The sequence below is a fragment of the Apostichopus japonicus genome, chromosome 14 (genome assembly GCF_037975245.1).
Source record: "Apostichopus japonicus isolate 1M-3 chromosome 14, ASM3797524v1, whole genome shotgun sequence".
Lineage (NCBI taxonomy): Eukaryota > Metazoa > Echinodermata > Holothuroidea > Aspidochirotida > Stichopodidae > Apostichopus > Apostichopus japonicus.
Window position 1 is genome coordinate 23366426 of NC_092574.1, and position 12237 is coordinate 23378662.

General features: G+C 37.2%; 1 protein-coding gene across 3 annotated transcripts in view; it reads left to right on the plus strand.

The window, feature by feature from the left end:
- Positions 1-12237, plus strand: part of LOC139979434 (cytoplasmic dynein 2 heavy chain 1-like) — a 91103-nt gene that overhangs the window by 74780 nt on the left and 4086 nt on the right. For all 3 annotated transcript variants that reach the window (XM_071990214.1, XM_071990213.1, XM_071990215.1), the window contains 2 exons: positions 45-260; positions 1299-1498. In XM_071990214.1, the coding sequence (XP_071846315.1) occupies positions 45-260; positions 1299-1498 (416 nt within the window). The remainder of the gene's footprint in view (positions 1-44; positions 261-1298; positions 1499-12237) is intronic.

Genomic DNA, 12237 nt, shown 5'->3' on the forward strand with positions numbered 1-12237 from the left:
AGTCAAAGGGGAAAAAACCCTTGTTCTTCTCTTTATTGTCTCAGGGAGGCAACCTTGTACAATCCAAGGTACAGCCACCGAGTGACAAATCGGGTACGGCCGGCCCCATTCTTTCGTTCATCCAGCTGGAGAGGTACAATGCGGTACAACTGGTGCAGTTTGTTCACTCCTCTCTGGCCAGTCTCAGCAAGGTGATCAGGGGTTCCTCCCTCCTCACCAGCGAAGTGCAGAGTCTGGCTGGATCTCTGCTCAAGCAAGAGGTAAAACGTAAAAGCGGGAAAGCTCTTTTTGATACCAAGTTTGGATAGGAAAGATACAAAACTGAATTTTCTTGTATCTTCAAGAATCTTGGTAAGAGGAAACATTGCCGGACAGTATCGAGTCCAGTTCTAAGCTCCTTAAAGAAACATTGCGGGTTTTATTTCAGCTTCCAAGAATCATGCTACGAAGTATCCACAAGAATACCTGAATGATATTAGAGCTTTTCCTAATCCTTTAAATGAGCATTCCAGGTTTCATTTCAACTTTCAAGAATCATTGGTTGAGATTTACCCTGGGCAAAATGTTGTTAAATCATGAGCTCTTTAAGATTTTCTGCAAGGCAATCACTGCAAATCACATCAGTGTAGCATATTTATCACTCTGTAACAATGCTACAATGTGTTTACCTGAACTCCACAGTGTTTTACATACAGTAGCTATGAGTCATAGATCAAACTGATAACTGTAACAGCTTGGACCATTTAAGTGTGTTATTTTGTAAAAAAAAGGAATTGATATGTTGCTTGTACTCAGGACATTCTGGAATTAAGTATAGCATAGCATCACATGTATAGTATGGTACTGAATATACTGTTCCTTACATTCACATGTAACATATAGTTAGAATCTTTGTATTTAGTACACAACCAATAGCACATTCAGAGCTATGGGTTTAAGCAATGAAATTTGTCATCTGAGAAGTTGTCTGTTCATCCATGGCTGGTTAAAGTAAGTTAGTTTTTGTTTATCTAAGAGAAATCCACGGTTTTCTCATCTGAAGTTATCTCCCAAAGTCCTAAATGCCCAATTGTAAAATGGATAGCCAACCCGGCGTTAAGTGTTAGTCCCATGTGCACATTTGGCTACTTAGCATTTTCAACGTAAAACGCCTGAAATTCCAGGCCAATATGATACCCCTCTCCCCTCCTCCCCCCCATTTACCTCCTTATGGTAAAACCTATCAGCTATACAAAAACCTCACTAAGACCTGGATCCATAGGACCTATTTCTGGACTTCTCTGTTTGATATCATCTAGACACCACTCTCCTGGCAAAATAAGTGTGAAGGACCAGAGGACCCCATACAGTACCTTAGAAGTATCGTGGCCCGGACTCTGGCCATACAAGGATGGGTGGACATGGTAGAAAAGGGCCGCCTCATGTCAGAGACTCTGGACCTCTCGGAACTGTTTCACCCAGATACATTCCTGAATGCTCTGAGGCAAGAAACAGCAAGGTACGTCTCTTCTTTTTTTTTTTTACAAATGTTTCACTTAAAATGTCTCGGATAAAAAAATGAAATGCCTTTTGTCAGCTCTGATCTTATATGTATGTTCATTGGTTTGTATTTAAGACTCTCGACTGAGGTCCCCCTCTCATGAATCTGCCAGAGAGGTTTGCCAACTAAGGTTTTTCAATGTTTTAAGTATCCGATCAAAGGCAAAAGATTTAATACAACATAACTGATGCTGTTTCAATCCAGGTCTTGAAATGCATCCAACCTGCAAACAAAGCAAGTTTCCATAACGACTTGTTTTTTTTTCACAAGGGAAACCTTCACCACTGAAAACATAGATATATGGATAATCTTTCACTTTAGCCCACTGGCTTTTCGGGATTTTTTAACTCATATGAACTGTTTCGCAGAGATTAATTTGCTGATAGGTTGAACACTTTTGGGTTTTGTTAAGTTGTTTGGTTGCCAAACTTTACACACAGTTCCACCCTATTGATCACCAACCAATATTGTCAAAGCTGTTACCAAACTTACGTTTGGTTACTCTTCAAAAGGGTAGTCCAGGGGAAACTTAAATTTTGACCGGTGAAAAAGAAGAACATGTTCGTTGCATCCCTGTAAAAGTTGATGCATTTTTGAGAAATTAATAGTTGAAATTGTCACAGTGAACATGAATCAAAGAGGTGTAATGTCATAGTAGCACAGTGTCAGTGAAATAGTTTTCTTCCCCCTAAATATTCCCTGAAATATTCCCATAAATATTTCCTTACATTTTAAAAAAAAAAGAAAAGAAAACCTGTAACACAAATATGTCGGTAAGCATCATCGACATCACGTCTGTTTGCTTCAAGTTCACAAAAACTCAAGAGGGAAATGTTTAATATGACAATTATGTCCTCAAAAGATATACAGTAACAATACATCAAAATGGTGTTGAATGTCCTCTTAAGTGCAATCTTTTGTTTACATGAAGGTTCAAGAATATGTTTGGGTCAGGTTTATTAGAATATACAATGGATCAACATTTAGAAGGGGCATTTCAGAGTTTTACCCATATTTTTAAAGGTGAATACCTTAATAAACAGGATAGTTATGGACACATCACTCGCTCTCAAATTGTTTCTTTTTGCTTTGGACTGTGAAATATGAAGAATAAAATTTTTGGCTTAAGCCAACCTTTAAACCTTAATATGGTAATCTAGTGAATTCCAGTCTGTTGGTGGTTAAGGTAAAGAAGAAAAAAAGAAGAAAATATACTGCTGTGATATGTTTATTGCATGTATATATGAATTTGAAATTTGCAAATGAATATAAATATTTACAAATGTGCTTATATATATATGTTGATTAAATCAAAATGCTACAGATGAATTATCCCCTGGACTGTTAACTCTTTTTCATTAAATTTAATTTCATTTTCTATAAATTCTTGTTTACGCTTTTTCTCCGAGTCACATTGTCTCCCACAGAAAGACTTTTGATTGCGAACAAATTAAGGCAAACAGACCTTTGACATCAACTGCATTCAAATGATTAATCAAGTTGTGTTTTTTTTCCCCTCCCCCACCCCCCCCCTTTTGAGGAGGTCATCTAAATTTATGGACAGTTTTGCCAAACAAAAAGCTACGTCAAAGATGTGTACCCATTAAAATTTTGATTGGCTCTTGACATCATCGTTTTGGCGTATACAAAATGTCCTTTTTTCATAGAAGAGCTTAGTGAACTAGAACTATAACGAGTGCGAATGGTCGCAGAAGTTGAGGCCGGTCAATGTGACTAGCTGATATGTTGCTTAGGGGCAACTAGAATTTATGTGATTAACATCTAAAAAAGCTCTCATTTGTGGTTTAAGAAAGGTTTTCATCGTAGATAAAGAGGGATGAGAAAGGTTGGTGAATAAATTTCTAGCTCGTATGAACATGTGACGGGGTGGATGCACACATTTTGCTGCATGACTTTGAGAGGCCATATCTTTAATTGTGTATGTCATATCATGTTTTTTTTAGCCTTTTAACCTTTTTCTTCTTGACCCTGTTTTGAGGGTTTTGTGCAGTTTTCGTAGTACGATATGGCATGCAATCGGTATAGACCATAGTTTCAGTATTCCTTGGTTAGGGTATTATATAGCATGTTAGGATACTATTTCCTTGGCATTTAGGACTATGTATGATATGGTTGCATTATTAAGTAGGTACTGGTGTACAATGGTGACAAATTTGTAATCTTCACAGTTCAATTCATTGGAATTTGTATTCTTAAGGGTAAACTGCTAAAATTCTGGGACAACTCTCTACAGGGGTGGTGATGATGTACCTTGCCTGATTTATTCATAAATTATGTCTCACCCTGGGGCTTTTTGTGGTCACAACAGGCAATCGATGGTTAAAGTATTTGCTGGAAATCTTGCAAGATCTGCCATCTTTACTCTTCTGAGACTGCATGACTAATACTTCTGCACAGATATTTGCCTTCGTGATGGAAATTCATCGGTTTGGGTCTGCTGCGAAAGGTTTTAATAGAAGAAGGTACATAACTATTGTCCCAGACCTTCTGCAATTCATTCAGAATTCTTGTGAGTTCATATGTTAAGTACATGAGCACTTAATACATAATATAGGCTTTGCTTTAAACTACACCAATGTTAATTTACACCTCTTTGTAAGTTACGACAAAAAATATATAATTATCACAAACTTTTGAAAAACAATTTCAAAGGATTGTTGGTTGTTATTGAGCAGTTTGTGACGATCAACATCTGATGGTCAGCAATTTCAACGTTCTTTAAATCATTTCCCAGCCTGAATTGGAAACGACGCGAGAGAATCCTGATGACATATTGTATATGTTGATTATATCTCCAAGCTTTTATCAAAATTTCCTCTGGCCTTAACTGATCAACCAATTCCCTGTCAATTTCTCTTTCTTGCTTTTTCCTAGTCACATGACCTCCTACAGATTTTTGGTTTTGTAACAAGGATTTAAACTAAGAGAAAGAAAAAACAAACCCATATAAACCACATTTACCAATTAAAATAATCAATCAGGTAGTTCTTAATACATTGACGATGAATCAATTCGCCAATTGATATCAAAACAAAGGTTCAGTAGGTTGTTGTTGTTGCAGAAACTCTAAGCGACATTTTAAGTTCTATACTGTGTGCAATATAACCCCCTCCCCACCATCACCCCCACTCTCCCAATGACATCCCAAAAATCTCCCACTTGGGGTTAATGAAATTTGTCATCATAGATAGAAGGTTAGAAAAGGTTCATCAAGCTCATATGATCAATGTGTGGGTGTTGAAATATTGCCTAAATTTGGTACACCATCTAATAATTGTGCAATGTGGGGGTGTTTTCTTTTGGCCCTGTTTGGGTTTTTTTTTGCTCAGTTTACTCAGCCAAGTGTGCCTGCTTTATCCATTATTTCGCATCATCTAGGATAGCACTGTACCATCAAATTATCACACCTAAAATATATACTTAAGATAGGTTTCAGTTACAACGATGCTAATATGAAGAACTGTTTGTTTTAAATTTTTTAGTGACACCCATATCACTTAAGTTTGGACAAAGTATATTGACAAAATCTATCAACCTCTGTTGGAACCAACTTATCCTTGGAGAAACTGACAAAGTCTGAGACGAAAAAAAAAAGAGAAAAAAAAAGAAAGCACAAGTTCTGAAACGTGACAGAGAAATGAGGAATTCTGGGAAGGCACTGTACCATCAAATTATCATGCCTAAAAATATATACTCTATATAATTAAGATAGATTTCAGTTACCATGATGCTAATATGAACAACTCTTTTTTTTTTTAATTAAACCGAAAAAATTTATCTTTTTAGTTTGGACAAAAATTGTCAAAATTTGTTGACAAAGTATGTCAACCTGTAATGGGTTAAACTTTTCTCCTCGGGGGGAAAAATGCCAGTCTGAGAAAGTCAAAGAAAGGGAGAAAAACGTAGAAAGCATGTGTTCTGAAACGTGACAGAGGAAACGAGGCATTGTCTTGCTGCTTTGCATCCACGTAATGTCTGTTTTTATCTCTGGTCCCAATCAGGGATACTGTCAGAATTGATTTAATTATTCATCCCACGGGTAATAACAAGATGCAGAGACCAACAGGGTAGTAGGATTACATGGTAAAGAAACGTAGTTTATGCAACCGACTCCTCGTCTAACCAAGTTAAAAGATATAAAGAAAGGGAATGATTAAAAGTTTCCAAAAAATCTGTGTGTTTTTTTTGTGGTTAAGAAAAAAATGGCTTGTGTGTTTTGTCCACCCACGCTAAATGTTGCAGTTTGCATTTCATCAGTTTTTTTCTTTTTTTTTCTTTATTTCTGCTATAAAAATATGAAAGAAGGAGAAAAACTTATGTCCGCGGAGATCAAAATATTTCAGCATGTGTTGAAAGTAGAATTTACTATTGAGGAAGTCTCAAGAAAACAGAAAGAAGGAAGAAAGAAAGAAAATAAGTGAATGAGCATTACTCAAATTGTCAAATTGTGTAGGGGCACCAGTACCATACATGGTGGATGGCCGATAGTACTTTCAAGTACATTAGTAGGCAGTATTTCAAGTACATTATGGAGCTTCTTCAAAGTAAATAAATGTACATTATAAAGTGTTTCAAGTACATCAGGAACTTGAAATGACATAAGTGTTTCGAGCACATTTTCAAGTTTGTCAAGTACATCAGTAGGCAGTATTTCAAGAACATTATAGAGCTTCTTCAAAGTAAATAAATGTACATTATAGAGTGTTTCAAGTACATCAGGAACTTGAAATGACATAAGTGTTTCGAGCATATTTTCAAGTTTTCAAGTTCATTAATTGGCAGTATTTCAAGAACATTATGGAGCTTCTTCAAAGTAAATAAATGTAAATTATAGAGTGTTTCAAGTACACCAGGAACTTGAAATGACATAGGTGTTTCAAGCACATTTTCAAGTTTTCAAGTACATTAGTAGGCAGTATTTCAAGTACATTATGGAGCTTCTTCAAAGTAAATAAATGAACATTAAAGAGTGTTTTTAAAGTCCATCAGGAACTTGAAATTACATATTGTGTTTCAAGCACATTTTCAAGTTTTCCAAGTACATTAGTAGGCATTATTTCAAGAACATTATAGAGCTTCTTCAAAGTAAATAAATGTACATTATAGAGTGTTTCAAGTCCATCAGGAACTTAAACTTACATAAGTGTTTCGAGCACATTTTCAAGTTTTCAAGTACATTAGGGATTTTAAATAACACAAATTTTCAAGTATTTTGAGGATTTTAAGTGTTCATTCTAGAGCATTTCAAGTACATCAGGAAATATTGAAATTACATTAGGGAGTGCTTCAGTACATTATGGAGTTTCTCAAGTTCATTAGAAATTTCACATTAAATTATCTTTTCAAGTACTTTAGTGATAATGAAAGTACATTATAGAGACTGTTTCAAGTACGTTAGGAATTTTAAATTACATTAGCTAAATTGATAGTGTTTCATATACAGTAGTAAGGAGTATTTCAAATCCATCCATGGTGGAGTTCTTCAAGTTTTTAGGGATGTAAAACTGACATTAGGAAGTAATTTAAGTATATAAGAGAGAGCTTCAAGCACAATATGGAGTATTTCAAGTACAATAGGTATTATTTAAAGGACATTTTGGAGTGTTACTAGTACTTTAGGGATTATAAAAAGTACATTATAGAGCAAGTATATCAGGACATTTAGATATCATTGGTTTCAAGTTGATTGGTGATCTAAAGCATTAACAAAATGTCAATGAAAACACTACCTTTTTGAAGTAGCATTTTAACATTTGTTCTTTGGGTATTCCTCAAAATGAAATTTTGGTTGTTGAAGCTACTGTATCACTATCTGCTTTAAGTAATCTGTAGAACTAATCATTCTACTCAATTCTAAAACCTTTTCATTTGCCTCACATGTTTTTACAAAGTATTATTTATCACATGAATGCTGATGTAAGTTTATGTAATTATCAGATTTCAGAGAGAAAGAGTAGTGAACAAAACCTCACACCAAAATGTCCCCCCTCTTCCCACTCAAATATAAATACATGCAGTAACTGAAAAACAAAAATGGATTAGCAACTAGATCTTGAAAAGGATTTCTGTTGTCACCACTTGTTCCTTAAGTTTCTTATCCTGTGTAATGTTGTTATGGCAACTAATTGTCATGGAGCATTTCTATTGGTCACTATTTTGGAATTTTGGAGCTCATTTACATATGGAAGTCACCGTAATTTATCACTTTAGACATGATAATAAGTCTCTCCTCTGTCGAGCTGTTTGATTTTGCTGAGAAACGAAAAAATGTTTTACATCTCACAGAGCAGTCTGCAAATATTGACAGTTGGAGGAGATGTGTTGAAAGACAAAACTGACTTAAGCCACGGGAGTGTGCTCCCATAAATAGTTGATATACAAGAATCATTGTAGACAATTTGGATTATTTCCATCTTAATGTAGGCTCGGTCCCCGACTGATTTAAAAAACTCACATAGCACAGCAAGATTTCACCATTCGCCAATTATAGCTAATCTACTTCATCAATAATAAGAAAAAAGTTGTCTGCTCAAAACTTTTCACTGTCGAATCCATTATCTGAAATTTACCGTGCTAGAAAATCTCACGTAAGGTGATGGCTGTTTTATGAGGAAGGTTTTAAGAAGATCAGTTTAAAATTAACATTTTATTTGGGCAAAATGAAACCAACATAGGAAAAATGGAAGAAGCAAAACAGATTGGTAGGAGGGGAGTGGGGTGGGGGGGGGAGGTGTTGGGGAAGGAACTTAGTTAACCTCTGTATAGTTGACTGTCAGCAAATACTCCCGCCCTTTTGCTGTGCAAATTAAGGAATCCGACGTAAAAGTGCAGGGAGATTTTAAATTGCAGCCTGTCGGCAGTTTTTACTTTAGGGTTCATTCACCTAATAGTCAAAGGTGGTAGTATGAGATATCATGCTGCCAGGTTCATACTAAATGTTCAGCGCATAAAATAACATACTCAGTGCTAGGTAGATGTAACATCAATTCATTAATGTATGTTGTACATTTTGCTTAACATCAGCTCATGCAAACATGTAACATTGTAATGAATACTTTTAGCAAGCATTGTTTAGCATTTATCTCTACTTACAGTTTGGAGTATTTTTTTTCACTTTTATGAGAATGTTACATCGTCTATCACTGACCGGACTTATCACGTCAGTCACTTATCATCCGTGCGTGCACAAATGTAACTTTAGTTTAACGATGCACTTTAAGTCAGTGGATGCTCTTATAGGATTACTACTCCAGGATCATAATTGACATCTTCTGATCCTCCATCAATGACAGTTTTTGTCACAACTCTCAAATATTATGGAAATATCTCTTTTATTTAAGACGATCGCAAAAGTTTCTCAGAATAGGTCTCTCACGCACGTGTCACTCCCATCTGGATCAACGGGGAGATTTAATACTTGATGTTTATGGATAATTTATTATTCATTCAAAAATATGAATGAACCACCAAAAAAAACAAGAAGAAGATAAAAATAAAAAAATGTTTTTAGTAAGGAATTTTATTATATATACCTACCCCCAACATCGGATACAATTCAGCTTCATTTAAATAATCTCACTCAATGTTGTTGTTGATGTGCACTGTTGCCTCAAGGTTTAAGTTTCTTGTTTACCATTCAATGTATATATCTCAGCTGCCTGTGTGATTAACTATTTATACTTCAAGCATCCTTTTGTCAGTCAACTGACTTCACAGGGTCTTTGTTCTTTGCTTTTCCATTGTAAAGCATTCTGTATTGTTTTCTTAAATTCCTATTTTCTTCTTCTTTTTCTTCTTTCTATTTTACTTTTAAATTGTTTGTATGAAAAGTTTAATATCCATATTTTGTAGACTAGGGCCTTTTGGGGAAGATTAAGCTATGGCTCACCGAATTATAAATAAAATATAAAATAAAAATGAATGAATGAGTGGGATGAGTGTTTAACTGTAGTTTGAGTTAACTCCAAAACAAACTGTAATGCAGCGATCCACAAACCTTTAGGCCCACCACCCAGGAGCATCCATGAGGCCTGAGCCTGGCCCCTTCAGACCCTTACTTACTCTCTAACAGCTTGAGTCTGGACCCAACAGACCCTCACTTCCTCTCTAACAGCTTGAGCCTGGACCCAACAGACCCTTACTTCCTCTCTAACAGCTTGAGCCTGGACCCAACAGACCCTCACTTCCTCTCTAACAGCTTGAGTCTGGACCCAACAGACCCTTACTTCCTGTCCAACAGCCTGAGTCTGGACCACACAGACCCTTAGTTCCCCTGTAACAGCTTGAGCCTGGATCCAACAGATCCTTAGTTCCTCTCTAACAGCTTGAGCCTGGACCCAACAGACCCTTAGTTCCTCTGTAATAGCTTCAGCCTGGGCCCAACAGACCCTAGCCTCCTCTGTAACAGCCTGAGCCTGGGCCCAACAGACCCTTACTTACTCTGTAACAGTTGAGCCTGGACCCAACAGACCCTTAGTTCCTCTCTAACAGCTTGAGCCTGGGCCCAACAGACCCTTTTTTTCTTACTCTTTAACAGTTGAGCCTGGACCCAACAGACCCTTAGTTCCTCTCTAACAGCTTGAGTCTGGACCCAACAGACCCTAACTTCCTCTCTAACAGCCTGAGCCTGAACCCAACAGACCCTTACTTCCTCTCTCTAACAGCTTGAGCCTGGACCCAACAGACCCTAACCTCCGCTGTAACAGCCTGAGCCTGGGCCCAACAGACCCTTACTTACTCTGTAACAGTTGAGCCTGGACCCAACAGACCCTTAGTTCCTCTCTAACAGCTTGAGCCTGGGCCCAACAGACCCTAACTTCCTCTCTAACAGCTTGAGCCTGGACCCAACAGACCCTCACTTCCTCTCTAACAGCTTGAGCCTGGACCCAACAGACCCTTACTTCCTGTCCAACAGCCTGAGCCTGGACCCAACAGACCCTTAGTTCCCCTGTAACAGCTTGAGTCTGGACCCAACAGATCCTTAGTTCCTCTCTTACAGCTTGAGCCTGGACCCAACAGACCCTTAGTTCCTCTGTAACAGCTTCAGCCTTGACCCAACAGACCCTAACCTCCTCTGTAACAGCCTGAACCCAACAGACCCTTACTTCCTCTCTCTAACAGCTTCAGCCTTGACCCAACAGACCCTAACCTCCTCTGTAACAGCCTGGACCCAACAGACCCTTAGTTCCTCTTTAACAGCTTGAGCCTGGACCCAACAGACCCTAACCTCCTCTGTAACAGCCTGAGCCTGGGCCCAACAGACCCTTACTTACTCTGTAACAGTTGAGCCTGGACCCAACAGACCCTTAGTTCCTCTCTAACAGCTTGAGCCTGGACCCAACAATCTCTTAATACTTCGTCTCTAACAGCCATGCTTAGAATTCATGAAGGCTGGCTTGGATTATAAACATCAGCAAGCTCCGGGAACAGTATATAAATTATTCGGACGTCAGGAAAATCTTACAACCATCCAGATTGTTTGAGGGGCAACCCACTTTAAGTTTGTGTTCCAATAGTTTGTAGGTCGTTGACCTGATGCACCGCACAGAATGACTACCTGGAAATGCTTTTATCTTGTGTCCTTAGTGATCTGAATTTTTAAATTTGTTGAACACTAAGTTTCTATTTTATTAGAGAAATCAAACGATTTCTACCACCTATATCACTCTGTTCGCCTGGTGGGTTAATATCCAGTTTATATGCACGGAAATATTGCAGTCCTCTGTGGGGGTATAAAGTTTTAAAGCCCACTGTAAAAGATAAAAAAGACTTCTTCACGTCCACACGTTATTTTTATCAGCCCAGTTTCTCTAGCCTTTAGAAGCAAACCTTGCTGATGATGAAAGTGCTGCGTATGTTTGAAATTTATATTGATATTAAAAGATGAAGACAATTTTGAAGAAGACAGGCAATATACATTTTCAATGTTTCACAGATCTCATCATTTGTCAATATTAATCTATAAATGTATTCTATTTTGAGTTGATTCACTGTATCCACACGAAATAAAAGTTAAAAATACATATATAACTATTTATATATATATACTACTATATAACTACATATATATATATATATATAACTACATAACTACATTTTTCATTTGCCTTTGTTGTTTACTTCAATTTCATTTAAGAGAGTCTCTTCAAAGTATCTCTTTCGAGATCCGGCTTGAGGAATCACAAATGATTTCGAGTTGGTTAGCATCATGTTTGATCTCTAGAGTAAGGCAAATATGTCACCAAAACAGAACTAGTATTGTTCGATACAGGTGACAAACGCCTATAGTGGAATTACGACCTTCCTTACCGGTTTTGAACCTCTGGACACACAATCAGCGTCCATAACTTAGTGGTTGGGGTGTCTGCATAAAGCGGGAGGCCCGGGTTCACATCCCGGTGGAGGCTGGAAGTTTTTTCACTGTTCTGGATTTTCCAACTCACTTTGATTTCAATTATATATGTATTTATTTGCCTTTGTCGTTTACCTCCATTTCATTAACATGAAGTCTGTTTAAAGTATCTCTTTCGAGATCTGGCTATAGGAATCACAAATGATTTTGAGTTGGTTAGCATCATGTTTGATCTCTAGAGTATTAAGGCAAAATGTGTCACCAAAAACAGAACTAGTATTGTTCAATACAGGGGAGTTACCACCTTCCTTACCTGTTTGGAACC